This window comes from Neoarius graeffei, chromosome 28 (assembly GCF_027579695.1).
Source record: "Neoarius graeffei isolate fNeoGra1 chromosome 28, fNeoGra1.pri, whole genome shotgun sequence".
NCBI lineage: Eukaryota > Metazoa > Chordata > Actinopteri > Siluriformes > Ariidae > Neoarius > Neoarius graeffei.
The window spans coordinates 50,045,618-50,068,732 of NC_083596.1; the positions used below are offsets into that span (position 1 = coordinate 50,045,618).

At 40.3% G+C, this 23,115-nt stretch overlaps 1 protein-coding gene across 1 annotated transcript in view; it reads right to left on the minus strand.

Annotated features, from left to right (window-relative positions):
• si:ch211-26b3.4 (connector enhancer of kinase suppressor of ras 2) overlaps positions 1 to 23,115 on the minus strand; it is a 78,492-nt gene that overhangs the window by 18,868 nt on the left and 36,509 nt on the right. The window contains exons 6-14 of the mRNA XM_060912927.1: positions 21,544 to 21,663; positions 21,380 to 21,439; positions 16,571 to 16,639; positions 10,099 to 10,245; positions 6,678 to 6,799; positions 6,384 to 6,538; positions 6,175 to 6,255; positions 1,208 to 1,446; positions 761 to 795 (exon numbers count right to left, since the gene is read on the minus strand). Coding sequence (XP_060768910.1) covers positions 761 to 795; positions 1,208 to 1,446; positions 6,175 to 6,255; positions 6,384 to 6,538; positions 6,678 to 6,799; positions 10,099 to 10,245; positions 16,571 to 16,639; positions 21,380 to 21,439; positions 21,544 to 21,663 — 1,028 coding nt within the window. The remainder of the gene's footprint in view (positions 1 to 760; positions 796 to 1,207; positions 1,447 to 6,174; positions 6,256 to 6,383; positions 6,539 to 6,677; positions 6,800 to 10,098; positions 10,246 to 16,570; positions 16,640 to 21,379; positions 21,440 to 21,543; positions 21,664 to 23,115) is intronic.

The window sequence follows — 23,115 nt, forward strand, 5'->3', positions numbered from 1 at the left end:
AGCTTTTTATTCTCGATAAACACTGACTTGAAACATTCTCCCAAAGCCTTCAGAAACCTGGACGAGCGCTTCGAGGGTTCAAACATGCCCGTGACACGTGCGGCAATTACCGATGTATGAAAAGGGGCGGGATTTGCAGAGTTCCTTTGAGAAGAACATTACAAAAATAGTTTAATTATAATCATCACTACATTCTTATTCCTACTGTGACCAGATGCACAGATGTTTGTCGTGTTTCCTTTAACTCCACAGTTTTTCATCGTTCCAGTTTAAATGTTTGTTGTTTTTAATCCCTGACTATTGGATTATGGATTTATCTTAAAACTGGCTCGAGAGATTGATGTGTGATTGATTTTTGGGAAACACTCTTTTCTCTTATTTGGTAAAAACGAACAAAAAACAAACCACTATTTGTTTCCTGTGAAAACCAAGTTACAATACCACAGTTATCATGTGCTTTGCTGAAATGATGAAGCAATTAAATGTTATCATTTTATTGCATTCTTCGAAGAATGTATAAAAAAGCTCGTGAAAAACCCCCAAAACAACAACTATTTGTCTGAAAGCATCGTTCAAAGCACAACTCGTTTTGATCTACATCCTCTCAGTCCGATGTCCAGGATCTGTATCCTTAATTTACTACATTCAGATCTGATTCAATAACATTTGCACGACTTGGTTCTGAATTTCCGGATGTGTTCATTCTAAAGGTAATTAAAATAAATAATAGGTTTTAAACAGTGTAGAGACGTTGACTCACCTGTCAGTGTCGGCTCGCAGTGTGTCTGTGGCTCTCTGAGAGACAAGAATGACAGAAACCGAGAAAAATGATCAGACAGATTTCCTGTTCCCAGCAGTAAACTGAAAGTGTGTTCTACCACCAAACTCTGTGTCTGTGTGTGTGTGTGTGTGTGTGTGTGGGATGGTGGAGGGGTTTGGTGTGTGCAAGCTTAAACATATCTGTTAATGCATTCTGTAAACAGAAAGCCGAAATAGGTTTGATGAAATCCTGGAAAACACCCAGGTCAGAAAATAACTATTCCAGCACTAAGGTGGTGGTTTTCACCAAAAAAAAAAAAAAGAAGTAAAAATGTATAACTTTTAAGAAAAATATATAAAAGATCTGCAAATGCTTTGTAAAAAAAAAAAAGGTTAAAAAGAAAGCAATTTTATTTGCTAATATCTTTATATCAGTGCAGAGACTCACATGGTAATGTGGCATCGTGCTGGTATCGGGCAGAGAGAAGGGCAGCCCATCCGGGGGTCCTGAGTCCAGCCGGACGGGCGGGGCCAGCAGGGAGGGGCTGATGGGAAAACTTGGGCTGCTGGGATTGCGGCTCTTCTTCCTGGTCCGCCGGGTAGTGTCACGCTGGGAAAACTCTGCCTCTTCCTGTAAGACGAGCATCCTGTCGTCGCTCAGGAAGCGTACGAGGGAGGAGTCCGAGTCTCCAAGAAGAGAAAAATCACAAGACTTTTCAACTTTTTATCTGTTTACAGTGATATTTAATGGAGTTACTTCCTACTAGACCCTCTTTTATTCTCTGTCTCTGTCTTGAAGGTCTAAACTCTTCTCAGCCTAGAGAAAACAAACAAAACAATTCTCGTTCCAGTGACCCTTTCATTTCTGAAGCAAATTTGATAGAAAATGAGGCCAGGTCGCTCCGTTGTGTGCAGTTGTTGATGTTGATTTTAAAAGTAACTAAGTAAATTACACAGGGAAATTAATACTGAAGTCTGAGTGAAAAATACTATGGCGAGCATGCAGCCTGTGCTACTTGCCCTTGATAGCAGTGGTTTGACTGTTTTATTAGCATTCGCTAACACTACTAATGAATGCTACACCAGCTGGAAGGTGACTTCACTGCTGCGCTGACAGCTCGAACTCGCGGTTAAGCTCGCGTTGGCCTTCCAGAAGGCCAAGGGCGATAAATTTTTGGTCCTGCCCACTACAAAAATCTGATTGGTTAATTCATCTGTCACTTCCTACATAAACATACACTGCCATGGCCTTCTGTCCCGACAGTGAAGTCCTAACCAATGAGTGAGCAGCTCTAAACTCTTCTCAGCCTAGAGACAACAAACAAAATCTCATTCCAGAACTCGATTTTAACATTTTCAGGACAGTAACCCTTTCATTTCTGAAGCAAATTTGATAGAAAATGAGGCTAAATTAGAATTAGAAGAGAATAATTATAATGAAATTAAGAAAGAATGAAAGAAATTAAATGTAACATTTGAAATGCTAATATGTTTGGGCTTTCTCTAAACGCCTAGAAGGCCCTGACAGTTCCCCTCTGGTGTATGCTGTTTTGTGAAATCATCTGAACTGCTTTCATTACATGGCTGCTGCAAACGTTACAGAAAATTATTTTCGACAGTTCTGTGAATAGCATACTATGTTTCTACTGTGCTTGCTGGTCCATTTAGTAGGCTACATCTTTAAGAGCTGGTTTGTTCACTGAAATGCCAAACACATGCTCGTAAAAAAACGCAGGTCACTGGTTCATTTGTTCTTGAATAGCACTTCTGGATATACAGATAGACTATATTGCTGTATCCATGTCTGGGTCGTCTAAATCTCCTCCTCTTGCTCCAGGCTCCTACATTCATTTGCAGTTGTGTGAGTGACATATCAGTGAGCCGATCAGTCTTCAGTTTTTGGCAAGTTCTGCGATTGGCCAGAATGGGGCGAACCAGAATCACTGATCAGTTCAGTCTTGGTTTGTTCATTCAATTTGGTGATTCGTTCAAAAATATGTGTTCATTCATTAGGTTGTCATCTTTACACACTTATCATACAAGACTGGATATGTTCCTTAAAGGAGATACGCAGAGCCTTTATTTTTAAATAAATTTCTGAGTGGATAGTATCTCCATCCTTCCTACTTCCAGTTACTTCCTACTAGACCCTCTTTTATTCTCTGTCTCTGTCCTGAAGGTAATTTGTTGGTTTGTCATGTTTCCGGGAAAAAAAAAATGCATAAACTGATGATGCACAAGTTCTGAAGATGTCTGAAAACGTTACAGGTTTACCTCTGAAACTGGAGACTCCTTACATAAATGTGAAACAAACACATTCCTCCTTATCAAAAAAAAAAGCACAGTATCAACGATTACACATTTTACACATCTGTTTATAATTAATGGAGCACCTACTGGACAAGTCTCTGTGATTTATCCGTTACTATAGAAACAACAGTGTACGTATTGTAGAGCGAGGACGTTCATTCAGATAAGCCTGGGATTTGCAGCTGAGCGACTGTCAGAGCTGCTGTTACAGAAAATTAATCAACACCTTCTGACCAATCAGAACTGAGAATTCAACAACACTGAAGTTAGAGATCAAGATTCTGTAGGGTGTGCACGTATGTGCGTGTGTGTGTTATGCGTGGTTTTCCACATTGTGGGTTTCTGGCTGCTATGTTTAGATCTGTTTTCGACTCCCACTCGATCTTGATATGCTGTTTTTAGACGCCTGTTTCCACGCAGCTCAACACAACAGGAAGAGTCATCAAAACAAAACAAAGAACACGCTCACGGTTTTCCCATTTACAGAAAAAAAAAACACGCTGATATTATCAGCAGCCTTATTCCAATAAAATACTAAAATACTGATTCCTGTAAACGGCTCTACTGAGACAACCTACCTGTATTTATGACTCATTATGATTTCAGATCTTTTTTAGGAGTCTTTTCTTCATATTAGTGTGCAATTCTTTGGTTTGCCTTTTGTATAATAAATCATTAACGTTTATAAATAGTCAAGAACTACAAAAGAGTAATTCCCGAAAGCTTGAGGAATATGAGCTTTATATGAGGCTGATATTGCTCATAAGGTTTAGTCATATCCGCCGGATTAGCACTGCGCACAATGCTAAACTGGTAGCAGTGAGCTTCCCTTATGGAAAAGCAATATATTTAAGAATAAATAATGCATTTGGTTATGACTGTGAATACATTTCCTTCTAAAATTGTCATGTGAAATGCATAGCAATATGTTCACAATCATAACCAAATGAATCATTGATATTATGAATATATTCTTAAATATAAATCAAAATGTATGGTTTCTTTTAAAAATAATTTCACGGAAGCACAATTTCAGCACCATTCGGCTCATAATTACAGTCGGAACATCAAAACTCAAGTAACTTCATACTTTTCACTAATTAGTGTGCTTGCAAAAGCACACTATTGTTCTTCTTAAGTTTTATTTTTATTATTATTCCGTTTCACCCGTTTTTTGGATCCACTACTCCTCCTAGGGCTTTCAAGATAGAGACACCATTCCAACGCTGAAACGTAGGGCCCGATCTGGAATGACGTGCTTGTTAAAATGGTTGCACTACCCCTTGTCGTCCGTTCAGTATTCCCGTTTTTTGGCAAAATTCCATGCCATTGAAATGAATGGGTAGAACTTTGGAGTGATGTCATAAGGAGCTCCTCCACTCTAGTATGCTAGCTGTTAGCATGTTAGTATGCTAGCTGTTAGCGTGTTAGCATGCTAACTGTTAGCACGTTAGCATGCTAGCTGTTAGCGCGTTAGCATGCTAGCTGTTAGCGCGTTAGCATGCTAGCTGTTAACATGTTAATATGCTAGCTGTTAGTATGCTAGCTGTTAGTATGCTAACTGTTAGCATGTTAGTATGCTAACTGTTAGCATTAGATGTTGGCATCCTAGCTTTTAGCATGATAGCTGTTCTGCTACAGCTCAGCAAGCACACTTTGCATTTTCTCTGCGGAAATGCAGTCTAGTTATTATTATTCCATTTCACCCGTTTTTTGGATCCACTACTGCTCCTAGGGCTTTCAAGATAGAGACACCGTTCCAACGCTGAAACGTAGGGCCCGATCTGGAATGACGTGCTTGTTAAAATGGTTGCACTACCCCTTGTCGTTCGTTCAGTATTCCCGTTTTTTGGCAAAATTCCATGCCATTGAAATGAATGGGTAGAACTTTGGAGTGATGTCATAAGGAGCTCCTCCACTCTAGTATGCTAGCTGTTAGCATGTTAGTATGCTACCTGTTAGCGTGTTAGCATGCTAACTGTTAGCATGTTAGCATGCTAGCTGTTAGCACATTAGCATGCTAGCTGTTAGCGCGTTAGCATGCTAACTGTTAGCGCGTTAGCATGCTAGCTGTTAGCGCGTTAGCATGCTAGCTGTTAGCGCGTTAGCATGCTAGCTGTTAGCGCATTAGCATACTAGCTGTTAGTGCGTTAGCATGCTAGCTGTTAGCGCATTAGCATGCTAGCTGTTAACATGTTAATATGCTAGCTGTTAGTATGCTAGCTGTTAGTATGCTAACTGTTAGCATTAGCATGTTGGCATGCTAGCTTTTAGCATGATAGCTGTTCTGCTACAGCTCAGCAAGCACACTGCATTTTCTCTGCGGAAATGCAGTCTAGTTATTATTATTCCATTTCACCCGTTTTTTGGATCCACTACTGCTCCTAGGGCTTTCAAGATAGAGACACCGTTCCAACGCTGAAACGTAGGGCCCAATCTGGAATGGTGTGCTTGTTAAAATGGTTGCACTACCCCTTGTCGTTCGTTCGGTATTCATGTTTTTCGGCAAAATTCCATGGCATTGGAAATGAATGGGTAGAACTTTGGAGTGATGATGTTATAAGGAGCTCCTCCACTCTAGACGTTAGAGTGGGAGCAACAGAAAAAAAATTAAAACTGCGATTTTACAGCCAAAATCCATGTTTTAAACCCTGTAAAACCTCTGAATTAAATTGAAAAACATACAAAAGGGTGGAGAGGAGATTTCACTGCGCGAAGTGCAGTGAAATCTCCCTTCAAAATGATGTGAAAGAGACTTTGAGCCAGAGAAGGAGTGAGAGCTGTTAACCAAAGCCATTTAAAACAAGGATTGAACAAATTTTACAATTTTACAAATCCTTCTTTTAAAACATGACACTGTGTATTGGTGGGGATAGTGACTGGGTGAGAGAGAGATGTAGAGAAAGAGAGAGACACACAGAGAGAGAGAGAAGCAGAGAATGTGGCTTCATTTGAGCAAGCACACTCCAGCAGTTTCTGCAGATGAAATGCAATCTAGTTTCTGGCTGAACTTTTTCTTTAAGAACTGATATAAAGGTGATTTCAATGCTCGACTATTTGGAAGTGATGTCACAAGTCAATGTAAGCGTGAAGTAAATGGAATACCTCTGCTTCCTCGCTTGTAAACTCCAGACTCCTGAGGCTCAGCGAGCCACTCGGATGCATGAGACACCTGCCGGGGGTCACCTGGAAAAAAGTGTGTGCAAGTCTGAGTGTGTGTCTCTTTGAAAATACATTATTACCCTAAAATGGTCGAAAATACAAAGACCTTTTTTGGAAATGGGTGTACAGAAAGTGTGTGTGTGTACACGGACCCCGCGTTGGAGTTCGGTCTCGGCGTCGTAGTCCAGCGTTTCTGCCCATTTCGTCATCCAGCAGGGGGAAGTGAGGTCCCACCAAAGCCTCCTGATCCATGAAGAACCCTTCAGAGCCAAAAACACCAAAACCAACCCGGTCCAATTCATCATCCCTAAAGAAAGAGAGAGAGATCGAGATCTGTTATACGGATTCATATATATACAGGATATGAATGGTAAACACCACTGTTGGAGGTTCCTGAATCCCTTCAGCCTGTACCTTAATTACTGAGGAGGTATGTGTGTGTGTACCTGTGTCCATATGCCGGGGACAGTATAAACACATCATGTCCTGAGGGTGTGTCCAAACCAGGTGAGATTCCCAAAGTGCTGGGAGGCGTGGTAGACTCACTACATGGACTGGTGGAGAGGGGCTGGAGAACCAACACACACACATACACACACAGAGAGAGAGAGAGAGAGAAATCTCATCAATTAGGTTCTGACCCCCGTTGGCACCCACATTCTGCACCACTTTCCCACAATCTGACCCTTTTCACTTTCCACATTACATATTTGGCTTTTTGATGGCAATCCTGAGCTTGTTTTTTTGGTTGTTTATTTTTTTCTAAATAACTAAGAATAACTATCTTTGAATATTCATTGATATTTACAGTCTTCATGCAACTGACTATGTCTCATCTCTGGAGCTGTGAAAAAATCTAATCCTTTATTTGGAATTACAAAAAGCTCAGTGTGTACCACATGCGAATAAATATGGTAATTAAATCATAGTAAATTTGCTAAAACTCAGCAAAGCTAAAAATCTCAAACATAACAGCACGGTTGAAATGGCTAAAGTCAAATGAGAAGGAAAAAACCAAACAATATTTTAAATGTATAAATAGATGCGTGTGTGTGTCCTCCTGTGAGGAATCAATATATAACACATTATCACCAGCGCAAGCACAAGCTCCAACAAGGATCATCAAGGACAGCACACTGGGGGTGGGGGGAGCACGAGCATACACAGAGAGAGAGAGAGAGAGATTACAAGGCCAAACAGGCTTTTTACTAAATCTGGCACTGTAAAAGATGAAATCAGAGCACAGCACCTGCAACCATGTCAATCATTCTCCTAGTAACCATGGAAAGCATAGCAACAGATAAAAATTTGGTGTAATACACAAAACCCTAAATCTATTTGACAGGGGCGTGGTCTCTCTGCCTGTCAGTTGTAGTGAAAGAGGTGTGGCCTTTATCTTTTGAGCCCAGTGAAGGGGGCATGGTCTATCTGTCTGTCCCAGTGAAGGGGGAGTGGCGTTTCAGTCAATCCCAGTGAAGGGGGCGTGGCCTCTGTCAGTCATCGTGAAGGAGGCATGGCTTCCCTCCCCTCAGAGCGACCATATTATTTATTGATATCTGATCACATCTCATAGCTCTAAATTGTATCATTTTGAATACATATTGCTGCGTGACATGGAACTTTTCATTTTACACACCTTTGCTTTAGTTCATTAAACTGACTGAAGTCGTAAAGGAAAAAAAAATGGGTTAAGATTTTGTGTCGTGACTCTCATGGTGCCAATACACATGTTCTTGCCTCTGTCTGTCGGAAATGTGTAACTATGGCAACTACAGAATGCAAGATGACATGGCAACAAGCCAGTACTCACTCTCTCTCTCTCTCTCTCTCTCTCTCTCTCTCTCTCTCTCTCACACACACACACACACACACAAACATCAGATCAACTCCAAGAATTACAGTGGTGCTTGAAAGTTTGTGAACCCTTTAGAATTTTCTATATTTCTGCATAAATATGACCTAAAACATCGTTAGATTTTCACACAAAAAAAATCCTAAAAGTAGATAAAGAGTCCTAAAAGTAGATAAAGAGAACCCAGTTAAACAAATGAGACAAAAATATTATCCTTGGTCATTTATTCATTTATTTATTTATTATAGTCAAAATTTTTAAATTGTTTCTACAAATTCACTACAACATGACAAAACAATGTAATGTCACCAACTTGCTTTTTATTTTTTTTTGTGAAAAAACTTTTTGAAGCATTGTTATACAAATCATACAGTGGTGCTTGAAAGTTTGTGAACCCTTTAGAATTTTCTATATTTCTGGATAAATATGACCTGAAACAACATCAGATTTTCACACAAGTCCTAAAAGTAGATAAAGAGAACCCAGTTAAACAAATGAGACAAAAATATTATACTTGGTCATTTATTTATTGAGGAAAATGATCCAATACATATCTGTGAGTGGCAAAAGTATGTGACCCTTTGCTTTCAGTATCTGGTGTGACCCCCTTGTGCAGCAATAACTGCAACTAAACGTTTGCAGTAACTGTTGATCAGTCCTGCACACCGGCTTGGAGGAATTTTAGCCCGTTCCTCCATACAGAACAGCTTCAACTCTGGGATGTTGGTGGGTTTCCTCACATGAACTGCTCACTTCAGGTCCTTCCACAACATTTCGATTGGATTAAGGTCAGGACTTTGACTTGGCCATTCCAAAACATTCACTTTATTCTTCTTTAACCATTCTTTGGTAGAACAACTTGTGTGCTTAGGGTCGTTGTCTTGCTGCATGACCCACCTTCTCTTGAGATTTAGTTCATGGACAGATGTCCACAGCTGTCCTGGCCCAAATACAGCAAAACGGGCCCAAACCATGATACTACCACCACCATGTTTCACAGATGGGATAAGGTTCTTATGCTGGAATGCAGTGTTTTTCTTTCTCCAAACATAACGCTTCTCATTTAAACCAAAAAGTTCTATTTTGGCCTCATCCGTCCACAAAACATTTTTCCAATAGCCTTCTGGCTTGTCCACATGATCTTTAGCAAACTGCAGATGAGCAGCAATGTTCTTTTCGGAGAGCAGTGGCTTTCTTCTTGCAACCCTGCCATGCACACCATTGTTGTTCAGTGTTCTCCTGATGGTGGACTCATGAACATTAACATTAGCCAATGTGAGAGAGGCCTTCAGTTGTTTAGAAGTTACCCTGGGGTCCTTTGTGACCTCACCAACTATTACACGCTTTGCTCTTGGAGTGATCTTTGTTGGTTGACCACTCCTGGGGAGGGTAACAATGGTCTTGAATTTCCTCCATTTGTAAACAATCTGTCTGACCGTGAATTGGTGGAGTCCAAACTCTTTAGAGATGGTTTTGTAACCTTTTCCAGCCTGATGAGCATCAACAACGCTTTTTCTAAGGTCCTCAGAAATCTCTTTTGTTCATGCCATGATACACTTCTACAAACGTGTGTTGTGAAGATCAGACTTTGGTAGATCCCTGTTCTTTAAATAAAACAGGGTGCCCACTCACACCTGATTGTCATCCCATTGATTGAAAACACCTGACTTTAATTTCACCTTCAAATTAACTGCTAATCCGAGAGGTTCACGTACTTTTGCCACTCACAGATATGTAATATTGGATCATTTTCCTCAATAAATAAATGACCAAGTCTAATATTTTTGTCTCATTTGTTTAACTGGGTTCTCTTTATCTACTTTTAGGACTTGTGTGAAAACCTGATGATGTTTAAGGTCATATTTATGCAGAAATATAGAAAATTCTAAAGGGTTCACAAACTTTCAAGCACCACTGTATGTACCATACACACTGCAGATTTATTTGAATAAATCAAAATTAAAGCTTCAGTTCCTGAAAGATGGAGACTATACTAAAATGAAACACAGACACACCTGCAGTGCGAGGGGTTTCCAGCGGGTGTTCTTGAGCAGGACCGGTGCTGAGCTTAGTGTGTTCTGGGGTCTTTTTTTCAGTGTGAGAACGACACCACTCGGATCCTCACGTAGAGAATTTACCAAGTTCTTCAACTGCCATCCCACCTTAGAGAGAGAGGGAGAGAGAGATAGACAAATAGACAGACAGATAGACAGAGACAGACACAAAATGAATGAGAGAGAGAGAATGAAAGAGACAGAGTAACAGAGGTTAAGAGATTTTCCCCTAAAATTAAATGTTTCTCATCTCATCTCATCATCTCTAGCCGCTTTATCCTTCTACAGGGTCGCAGGCAAGCTGGAGCCTATCCCAGCTGACTATGGGCGAAAGGCGGGGTACACCCTGGACAAGTCGCCAGGTCATCACAGGGCTGACACACAGACACAGACAACCATTCACATTCACACCTACGGTCAATTTAGAGTCACCAGTTAACCTAACCTGCATGTCTTTGGACTGTGGGGGAAACTGGAGCACCCGGAGGAAACCCACGCGGACACGGGGAGAACATGCAAACTCCACACAGAAGGGCCCTCGCCGGCCCCGGGGCTCGAACCCAGGACCTTCTTGCTGTGAGGCGACAGCGCTAACCACTACACCACCGTGCCGCCCCTTAAATGTTTCTATATTTTTTAATTTATGTAAGTCAGTGACCCCCCCCCCCCAATTTAAGCCTCTCCGCTGATAGCAGAATGAAGTGCCTGTAGGTCACTGGATTTTAAAAAATGGCCAAGCTGTCAGAGGAGCCAGCACTGAGTCAGTACCTTTCCTTTTCCTCTTTACCATCATTTTATTTTTACAGTTTTTATTCCTGCTGTTCGTCTTCACAGCATGAAGAGTAACACGGCACACACACATCTCGTTTTCTATTCAGCTCGCTCGGTGCCGTTGCGTAACACTGCAGTGTAGCTGGCGTATTGATTAAACCAGAAGCTGAAAGGAGGAGGTGAGAAACACGGGGCACTATGTGTAAAAGTACACACACACACACACACACACACACACACACACACACACACACACTCCAGACTGAAACAGGCAGCCAGCGAGATGAGATTGGACACACTTTCCATCTGAGCACATGGCTAAAAATAGCAGCAATCACTTTATCAAAATGCATCTGAACCAGTGCTTTGAGACGCACTCACATGTGACACGGCCATTTTGTCTTCATACAAACGGCTGTTATCGTTGAAGCATGTTTATTTCTTTATTTTCATCTCCTGTCTGTTCTCGGTGACGATGATGGAATGAAATTGTCATATATGTTTTATTAGCACCTCAAAAGTAGTTTTTTAATTTCACTCAAAAAGGCAAGCTTTTATTTTATTAAAGTCTCTTAAAATTCTGTCAGATTAGCTCATATTTTAGCTGCCTTAGCTACCTGGCTAGTGTTAGCTGTAACAATTTGTAACATTTATCAATATGTCTGAAAGATTTTTCCTCAGAAATCCAAATTAATTATCATGAAAATGTGTGAAAATGAACCTGTCAGAAATCCTTTCAGGTTAGCTGATGCTAGCTAGCTGTACATGATTTCAAATCCTCTCAGAAATGCCATGTTTGTTCATCTAAGGTATCTAGAGTGCTAACAGTAGAGACTGTAAATATTTTATTTTAAAAGTCCTGTCAGAAATCCTGTCAGATTAGCACTTGTTAGCATGTTGCAACTGTTAAAAGTGATTTCAAGACTTTTCAACTATAAGGTTTTATATCTGTGACTTTCATACCGGGCCATATACAGTGGATATAAAAAGTGTACACGCCCCATTAAAATGATCGGTTTTTCTGATGTAAAAAAAAAAAAAAATGAGAAAACGATAAATAATTTCAAAACTTTTCCCACCTTTAATGTGACCTATAACCTGTATAATTCAATTGAAAAACAAATAAATCTGTCAGGGGGAAGAACATAAAAAAAATAATTAATTAAGCTGGTTGCATAAGTGTGCACACCAGGGCAGGAATTTCACGAGGGCCACGGCCAAATTGAGAGGCCGTGGTGCCCTCTCAATTTGGCCTTGTGCCCTTGGAAAAAATATCTGCCGTAAGGCCACAGTGGCCTTGATGCCCTGCGGTTTTGCGGTTTTGTAGTCTGCCTCGTGACTGCCAATAGGCTTTAACATTACCTGCATCTGTTGAGAAAAAAATATGTCTTTTGATGACATTCTGGATTCTTATTGGGCGACTCATCAGTGGTGGATCGGACTCGAGCCTGGCATGAACCGCTCCGATGTGCTATAATGACACCAATCTATCACCAGCCAACCAGGAGACTTAATCAAACGCATCCCCCGCCCACTTGTGTCCGCGTCTGAGACGTTGAATTTTCACAGAAGGAGGGAAGAAGTTGACTGAGGTAAGACTGTGAGATAAATTAACGAACGAATAAGATAGGAATTTCAACATATAGGGCTTAAGTTTGTTACCGTTAAATAAGCATTGCTTGTCCAGTAACGTTATGTCATTACAACGTTGACCCACTTTTAACGTGCCGAGTACCGACTGTAGCCACTAACAAATGCTAATTAGCTTGCTGTCAAGTTTTTCCTTTGTCAAGCTTTAAGCGTAAGGTCATGGATGTTACTACTGCTTGTTCCTGCCGTAATATGATATGTGATATGTGCTGTTGTCTGTTCATAGCCACTTTTTTAATCTATGCAGTTAGCATTGTTTTGTTACTAGTATTGTATGTTTCTTTTTGCTGTTTAACCGAAGTGTAACTGCTGCCATCTTGACGAGATCACCATCGCAAGAGATTTTATCTCACTGTTAAAAACAGAAAAATGCAGGCATATTGTCCAAGGAGCATGCAAAGTGCAAAGACCTTAAATTGCTGTGTGTATATTAGAAAATGGCGCAACTTCCTCTGTAGCCGTCAACGGACAAACACAGACTTGTCTTGAGTTTTGAGCCAATCACAGCAGGGCAGCACTGTGGCCTGAGGTAAAACATGCTAGTTTAAGTTTGTTTAAATTACCAAAATGAGTAACCCAATGACTGTCTCACATACTCTTCATATACCCATACTGTTTAAGTAATGCAATAAAACTCATCTTTAAAAGTGGTATTTACTCAAACTGTTTGCATAGAATGAACTTTGGGGTTAACAGTGTAATAGCGTTGCAGTGTTCTGCAAATTTGCAATTTAATATTTCAGATCTTGAGACATGAAAGTACTATTTTAAAAAATAAAAGGTCAGAAATATTTTCTTTGTCGTCTATTTAGTTCATTTTATTTCCTCAATAATTTTCCTTGATTGAGAAATCGGTCTGGGCTCTTATGGGTTAATCAGTAGCCTGCATGCTAGTATATGTTCCATTTACAGTCAAACATTTTGATGTACTCCAGGCTCAATTTTGATTTATCAAAAATCTGCGTAGTAGTACAGTCTGAAAATGCTCTTGCACATTCTGTGTCAATTGAACAAAAATTATGGGAGGATATAAGTTTAATAAGTTTTACAATTTTTGAAGTGAGTGATGGATTGATAAGTTTAGATGTGTTCAATATTTTCTTATCTTCAGACATAATAGTGTAGGAGATGTTTCTTTACCTGCTTGATAGTTTCGACTGAGACTCCAATCTTCCTCAGAAGAGTCATTAGTCCTTAAATTAAATTCATTATAGACGTGAACTTAAAATCATTGTTTTATTTTATGGCCTTGGTGCCCTGGCTTTTGGCCTTCGTGCCCTCAAAAAACTGACAGCACAAAAGGCCAAGTGGCCTTGCCCCTAAAATGACGAAATTCCAGGCCTGGTGCACACCATTAAACTAATACTTTGTTGAAGCACCTTTTGATTTAATTTCAGCATTCAGTCTTTTTGGGTTCACACCTGCCATCAATTAAAATTATTCTGATTAACCCCAAATAAAGTTCAGACATTTACTCAGTTGCATCCTCCAGCAAAAGCCAGGGTTCACAGAGAGCTTACAAAGCATCAACGGGATCTCATTGCTGAAAGGTATCAGTCAGGAGAAGGGTACAAAAACATTTCCACAGCATTAGATATACCATGGAGCACAGTGAAGACAGTCATCAAGAAGTGAAGAAAATATGGGACAACAGTGACATTACCGAGAACTGGACGTCCCTCCAAAATTGATGAAAAGACGAGACGAAAACTGGTCAGGGAGGCTGCCGAGAGGCCTCCAGCAACACTGAAGGAGCTGCAGGAATTTCTGGCAAGTATTGGTTGTGTACTACATGTGACAACAATCTCCCATATTCTCCATATGTCTGGACTATGAGGTAGGGTCAAAGAAAAACATCCAGGCCCGGCTAAATTTTGCAAAAAAAAAAACATCGTCTCCCAATAGCATGTGTGAAAATGTGTTATGATCTGAAAAAAACAAGGTTGAACTTTTTGGCCACAATTCCAAAAGGTATGTTTGGCGCAAAAACAACACTGTGCATCACCAAAAGGACCCCATACCCACGGTGAAGCATGGTGGTGGCAGCATCATGTTTTGGGGTTGTTTTTCTTCAGCTGGAACAGGGGCTTTAGTCAAGGTGGAGGGAATTATGAACAGTTCTAAATACCAGTCAATGTTGGCCCCAAACCTTCAGGTGTCTGCTTGAAAGCTGAAGATGAAGAGGAATTTCATCTTTCAGCATGACAATGACCCCCAAAAAGTTTTGGAACAGCCCAGCCAGAGCCCAGACCTAAATCCAATTAAAAATCTGTGGGGTGACCTGAAGAGGGCTGTGCACAAGAAATGCCCTCGCCATCTGACAGATATGGAGCACTTTTGCAAGGAAAAGTCGGCAAATATTGCCAAGTCTAGATGTGGCAGGCTGATAGACTCCGACCCAAAAAGACTGAATGCTGTAATTTAATCAAAAGGTGCTTCAACAAAGTATTAGTTTAATGGTGTGCACATTTATGCAACCAGCTTATTGTACGTTTTTTTATTTTTTATGTTTTTCCCCTAACAGATTTGTTTGTTTTTCAATTGAATTGTACAGGTTATAGGTCACATTAAAGGTGGGAAAAGTTTTGAAATTATTTATCATGGTCTCATTTTTTTTACATCAGAAAAACCTATCATTTTAACGGGGTGTGTACACTTTTATGTTCACTGTATAAATTTTTTTTTTACCATCAATAAACAGATAATACTCTTTATCAATTTTTAAATCCTTTTAAGAAAAATGTTATGACAAATATATCTATAAACAGCAACATACTTTAATGAATTTTCTATTTTACAAATTAATATTAATGCCAAATAAGTCAGATATCACTAAAACCCTTCTCAAAATTCCTGTCAGGTCAGCGCCTGTTAGCCATCTAGCTAGCATTAGCAGTTAAATAATGACCATTTATAGTTCTGGCTAAATTCTATCAGGAATTCCTTCATGCCTAGCACTGTTGGTGATTCGTTATCTCATGTTAGCCAGCTATGGACTGCTAATCATAATGAATGTGAAATGAAAAATTCTTTCAGACCTGCTCTCATAGATAAGCGAGCTGTTAGGAAAATTAGGAACATTTATTAGTACGGCTTACAAATTTCCCTCAGAAATCCTGATTAGTTATCTACTGTTTTCTAGCTAGCTAGTGTGAGCAGTAAAGATCAAGAAAGTATTGAAAATCCTGTCAGATATCCTGTCAGGTTAGCTTAAACGCTTGCTAAATGCTAAAGACAAGATATAAGCACTTAGTTCTTCCCAAGTAATTTGATAATCCTGTCAGAAGTGCAGTCATGTTCGTTCATATAACGTAACCAGCTAAAGTTAGTGATAAGTTTTACAAATATTTCTGAGAAATCCTGTCAGAAATTCTGTCAGGTTCACTTGTTTTAGCCATGCTGAAAACCTACTTAATGACTGGACTCAGCCAAGAAGCCTGTCAATAGCTCCATGTCGATATTTCAGCAGAGAACCAATAACGTATTTCTGTATGAAAAGCCAATGCCTTTTTTTTTTTTTGGTTTCCTTAACCTTTCCCCAAGTTAGTCATCACACAACAGCGACCAATCTGCGAGGGTGAAGGGCAATGCGTGGTTCTTCTGAGACTCCTTTTTGAACTGCTGCTCACATACAAAGTCAGGAGGAGACAACTTACTGTATGTGAACAAATAGACACGATAACAGGTGAACACTCAATGTGATGATCAGTGTTGCAGAGATGGATATCATTTTTTCCCCACCTCAACACCAAGACCAGTCTCTCATGGACTTGCAATCTCTTAGCAATCGAGTGAAACCTGAGATAGCTGCGCCAGCCTGGAGCCTGAGCTGAGGCTAAATTACCAACCAAGGTGGCAGTTCTTTTAAAGGAATAGTTCAAAATAAAAGGCACACAGTGTTTCTTTTACAATCAACCAAGACACATTTGATATCCCACCAAAATCCCCTAACACACACACACACACACACACACACACACACACACACACACACACACACAGAATTACTCACCACAGTCTGGTAGTTGACCTGAATGACCTCATCACCTGCATGAATCTTCTTACAGAGATCAGCGGGAGACTACATACAGCCCAAGACAGAGAAAGAAAAATTACAGAAGGCAAACAAATACAGAGAGATATTATAAAGATCTATATATCCATATCTATATTATTTCCTGTCACCTCACTAGCTAGGTGTGCAAGTTCAACAGCAGACATGCTTTTAATCTTTTACTACACCGTTTCTGTAATTGTGCTTCAAGATCCATGTGAAATTTACGACGATTTTGCTTCTTTTCATGCAAAATGGGTGGGGCTAATCCATAAAAGCTGACTTGTCTCTCTCAAACAGCTTTTTATCAAAACTACAGTACTGTGAAAAAGTCTTAGCCACCCTTTTTTTTCATACAAACTTTATCGATTTCTATTTTATGACTTTTACATTATCAAGTCAAAACATTACAGAAACATTTTAGAGTCCAAACGTTCGTTTTCTAGCACAAAATTAAATGTTACAGAAAAAATAATTTTTGTGTCTGAGCAGCATATTACATATGTAAGAGAGAACTTTTCAGATTAAAAAAGAAAACATAATGAAGGCTACTGGGTTTTGGTGCAAAATTAAGAAGTAAGTGTGACAGTCACAGTGCCCAGAAGAACTGTGTCTGGTTCTGCAAGATGCTCAGTAAAACCTACAGCTCATTTCCGCATAAAACTGCACTCACTGAACCTCAGACTACTATTTTGTTGGGGTTTTTTTTAAAGCAAAGGGTCGTCTCACACCAAATATTGACTTTGTTTCATTTATTATGGCTTACTGATTACTGTTTATAGCAGGCTTGTAGTACTCGAGTCCAGGACTCGGACTCAAGTCTGACTCGTGCCTTAATTTTAAAGACTTGTGACTCGACTTGGACCTGAGCACTGATGACTTGGACTTGGACTCAGACTTGTGCATTAACTGCATTAGGACTCAGAGATTGGAGACGAGGACTTGGATTTGTTCTTCATTTTTTGTAACATGCAATAATAATTTGGCATAAGATATTTATCCATGGGCGGCACGGTGGTGTAGTGGTTAGCGCTGTCGCCTCACAGCAAGAGGGTCCGGGTTCGATCCCCGTGGCCGGCGAGGGCCTTTCTGTGCAGAGTTTGCATGTTCTCCCCGTGTCCGCGTGGGTTTCCTCCGGGTGCTCCGGTTTCCCCCACAGTCCAAAGACATGCAGGTTAGGTTAACTGGTGACTCTAAATTGAGCGTAGGTGTGAATGTGAGTGTGAATGGTTGTCTGTGTCTATGTGTCAGCCCTGTGATGACCTGGCGACTTGTCCAGGGTGAACCCCGCCTTTCGCCCGTAGTCAGCTGGGATAGGCTCCAGCTTGCCTGCGACCCTGTAGAAGGATAAAGCGGCTACAGATAATGAGATGAGATGAGAGATATTTATCCATCCATAGCCACTTATCCTGTCCTACAGGGTCGCAGGCAAGCTGGAGCCTATTTATATCTACATTAATTTTGTATTAATTTCGTGTAAGAGTGTAACACCTGCATGCCTTGTCACATGCATCAGAGACTCTCGGGTGCGCTCTGGACAGCGCGTGCGCCAAACAGATTCTCATGTGTGCGCCGTAAACGACTCACACCTGCACAGGATTAAGGCACAAACAGCGCACCGATATAAAAACTGTTAAAACGCACTTACTTTGCGAAGTATTGAGTTCCGTTGCTGGCACATTACCAAGCCTTATTTCCTTGTTTGGTTCCTGATCCCTGATTTCCTGTTTCTCGTCTTTGATTCTGCTGAGTCTACGATAGCCTGTTTGTGCCTCGCTCGACCTATCGCTTGTTTCACTGTTTTATGATTTTGCCTGCCGTTCTGGATTGCTTACCGTCTTCACTTGTATGAATAAACACACATTCTGCACTTACATCCGTCTCCCAACCATCTCTGACAGAATACTTCACACTCCCTGACAAAGAGAAGCACATTCACCTGTTCATATGGCATGTTCAGGAACAAACTAATGTTAATGACGCTAAAACAGCCACCATCAAATGGTGCGGTTGGAGTCTTGGACTCGACTCGGATCAATAGTGGACTTGACTCGGACTTGACTCAGATTTTTTTTTTCATGACTTGGACTTGACTCGGACTTGAACACTGGGGATGCGAGACTGGACTCAGACTTGAGGTTTAATGACTTGACTACAACACTGGTTTATAGTATATTTTAATGTTGAAACATTTCATTTCATTCTTTTTCAGCCATTTTTGACCTACAGCATTTCTTTACATGTGCCTAAGACTTTTTGCACAGAACTGAATGTGTTCTTTTTGAGCCTAAACAAAACTAGCAATCTAGAGAATGAAAGCGACCTAGCAGAAGAAAACTAATCAACAAGCTAACTTAAAAAATGAAAGTTAGCCTAGCAAGCTAGCATCGTAGCCTACTGTGTAACTTGGCACATGGGTACATGGGCAATTAAATAGAACTGATCTTCGCCACAAGCACAGTTATATTTAGCTCTGCTCTGAGTCCTCACATCAGCTGAGTTTTGCTAGTTTTTTGAACAGTAGGGGAGAGTGAGGTAAGATGAGCTAGTGGGTAAGTTGACCCACCCCTTGTATCTAGGTAACCGTGCACATGTCTTGTCATGTGACCATAAATTCAGGAAGCACCCATCATTTCCATCTTGCTATGATGCAGAGAAGCACATGGGAGAAGTGGGGTTTTTTTACACAAAAAAATGTTTTTTGCTTGTCAAAGTAAATTTTCTGCATATGAGGTAAAATGACTGTTATGTCAAAGCAAATGTATCCAGGTCTAAAATATACATGTTGGTGTTTTGCTAACGTATAAAATCATGTGAATCACTTCACTAAAGATTAGCCTGAATTTCTAAGCTAGCCCGTTTTTTTCCAAAATGGTGGCTACGGGGCAAAGTGAGCCAAAGGCTATGGGGTAAATTTAGCCCGTGGTTTCAACCTCCCTTTCTGCTGAGCTACCTTCACCAGGGCCTGCACATGCATGTGCTTTACCAAGTGACACAGATTCACACCCCCAACCATGCTGGATATGTGCCTCCTACTGAGATTCTACCCTTACCCAAAAGTCAGCAGCCCAGGAAACAAACAAACCGAAAGCGTGTGAAGACAAGAATCCTGACTAATACACCTGAAAAGCAGGCAATCGAACGTGCCCATGAAGAGAGGAAAAATAAACAGAAATGCAAAACAGAAAGAACCATCAAAGAGCAAGGAAAGCTGAAGAACAAACCCAGACGAAAATCACAGTGGAAAGCAGCTCTGAGGAGAGTGGTGGCGCCATCCCATTTGATGACACTTCTGAGCACGAGAACTCCAGCGATGAAAGGAGTGAACCAGATATCTCAGATCTGGTAGTTGGTGACTTTGTCATTGTAAAATTTGCATCCAAATGCAGGAGCCACCATTACATTGGCTTGGTTGACAGCCTTGCGGGCAACGAAGTGAGTGCCAGATTTCTCAGAAGAATCCGAGGGATCACTGGCAGTAAGAAACCCACCTTTGCATTCAAGGAAAAGGATGAGGCATCTTTCCCACGGAGTGACGTGCTGAAGAAACTACCTCAACCTCAAAAGACTGGAGGAACTGCAAGGAGGGAGCAACAGTTCATATTCCCCTGCAACCTTGACAGTTGGAATATTGAATAGTTGTTTTGATTAAATGGTTAAATGGTTTTGAAACTAACTGGTGGTTTGTTCTCACAAGTTCAAAACTGTTAAAAATGCTTGTTAGCACAATATGCTCAGATTTACATTTTAAAACTCAGATGGTCAGTTTACCCCCAGATGGCTCAACTTACCCACTGACTTGGTTCAACTTACCCCTAACCTGGGGCAGGTTGAGCCACAGGAGCACTTTTTTTTTGAGAAGTCATTATTTTGGGCAGCTTTATCAGAGATGCATTCTGATAATTTCATTTGATAGGAGACATCCTGAAATAAAGGTATATGTTTTCATTCTATTTCTGTGTCATTTTTCCTTACCTCCAGGACAACATAAATAAAAAGTGGCTCATCTTACCCCACTCTCCTCTACTTTATCATATTGCATTCATTTTTTTCATTAAACTTTGATGAATATAACATTTATGTCTCCAAACATTTTTTAAATTTGTGATTGTATGTCGTCAGAAATGTATCACAAGGGCTCGTGGAAGAGCAGCATGGGCGTTGTGTATGTGTATGACAGAATACTGCAGGAGTCATAGTGTTTTGAAGAAATGTGAGCCAGATGACCATGAAAGAAGTATTCTCTGTCCCGGGTATCGGTTTGTTATTGATCAGCAGAGAAACGACACTGCAGACAACTGATATGGTGATGATCTAGCATTTATTTGTCCTCTTCAGTCTATTCGCCAGCAGCTCTGACAGTAGTGCAGCTTCAAGTCATCGGTTTATATGAATTGTACTAATACGTTATCATTTCTATAGTAACTGATAACAGGAAATATCTTGTTCTGCAATCAAATCTAACTATAAAATGTACAAAATTAATTTTGTTTGTGTTGGCAAATTGCTGTCGTGTAAGAGGAATAAAACGCTTCAGGATGTGCTTTTTGAAGAAAATAATCAATAACAGTGTGCCCTGTTTTGTTTTATTCCTAGCTGATATGACATTAACTGTGCATGCATGTGATATTCACTTTAAAGCTTCCAGGCGACGAAAGCATTTACTTACCTGATGATTTAGCGAACAAATTTATGATTTGTCTGCAGTAAAAGCTGATCTCTAAAGCAAGAAACAATCAAAATGTAGTGCTGCAGCTTTAAACTCACATTCTCCGTGGTACCGGTGATCACGTGAAGACCGTCATATGTGGATTTAATATACATGCCCTGAGAGACAGAAAGACAGAGCTAGAGAAAGCTAGTAATGTTTTTCCAGCTGTTTATTGTCATGTTGAGCATTGTTGTTGGTGTTGGTGTTGTTGTTTACTCACCAGACCCTCGTTGGGCAAGACGTTGGTGAGGTGGACGACCTCTAGGTGGGCGGACTGCGACACCAATGAATCAGACGACAGGGAGATGATGTGCTCGCAGATTCCTGACAGAGTCTTACACTGACAGAGAGAAGCAGGCAGATAGAATAAAATAGAATATCTTTATTGTCATTGTAAATAAATACAACGACATTAAATGCAATCCTTGGTGCAAAAAAAACAAACAAACATTGAGATTATTCATCTAAACTGTAACTGTAACGTATTAGCGAGGTTAGCCTCACTCTTCAAATATGTCTCACTGGGCGAAACATTTGAGCGCTCGCTAATTGGGATAAATCAAGAACAAGAGCCAGCAATTTTTTCATACACAATTAGGCTACTGTTCATTTGTCAGTCAAATCTTTCCTAGCCTTAGCTCATTTTATCTCGTTATGGTTAACCACAGAATTCATTCTGACTCAATCTATGAGTTCATACAAATATGACTCACTATGAAATTAGCTATGAGAAAGCTATGAGAGAGTTACGACTAGCTCTATAATTATGTACAAGAGAGTTACAACTAGCTATGATATTAGCTATGAGAGAGCTACAAGAGAGTTATGACTAGCTCTAAGATTAGCTACGAGAGAGCTACTACTAGCTATGAGATTAGCTACAAGAGCGCTATGAGAGAGCTACGACTTGCTCTATGATTAGCTATGACAGAGCTACAACTAGCTATGAGAGAGCTATGACTATTGATGAGATTAGTGACGAGCGGGCTATGACTAGCTATGAGATTAGCTACAAGAGTGCTATGAGAGAGCTACGACTAGCCCTATGATTAGCTACAAGAGAGCTACAACTAGCTATGAGATTAGCTATGAGAGGGCTATGACTAGCTATGAGATTAGCTACAAAAGGGCTATGAGATTAGCTACAAGAGGGCTATTACTAGCTACGAGATTAGCTACAAGAGAGCTATGCAAGAGCAATTACTAGCGATGAGATAAGCGATGAGAAAGTTATGACTAGCTATAAGATTAGCTACAAGAGGGCTATGAGAGAGCTACGACAAGCTATGAGATTAGCTACAAGAGAGCTATGACTAGCTATGAGGTTAGCTACAAGAGGGCTACAACTTGCTATGAGATTAGCTACAAAAGAGTTACGACTGGCTCTAAGATTAGTGACAAGTGAGCTCCAACTAGCTATGAGATTAGCTACCAGAGATCTATGACGAGCTATGAGATTAACTACCAGAGATCTATGACTAGCTATGAGATTAGCTACCAGAGCTCTATGATGAGCTATGAGATTAACTACCAGAGATCTATGACTAGCTATGAGATTAGCTACCAGAGATCTATGACTAGCTATGAGATTAGCTACCAGAGATCTATGATGAGCTATGAGATTAACTACCAGAGATCTATGACTAGCTATGAGATTAACTACCAGAGATCTATGACTAGCTATGAGATTAGCTACCAGAGATCTATGACGAGCTATGAGATTAACTACCAGAGATCTATGACTAGCTATGAGATTAGCTACCAGAGATCTATGATGAGCTATGAGATTAGC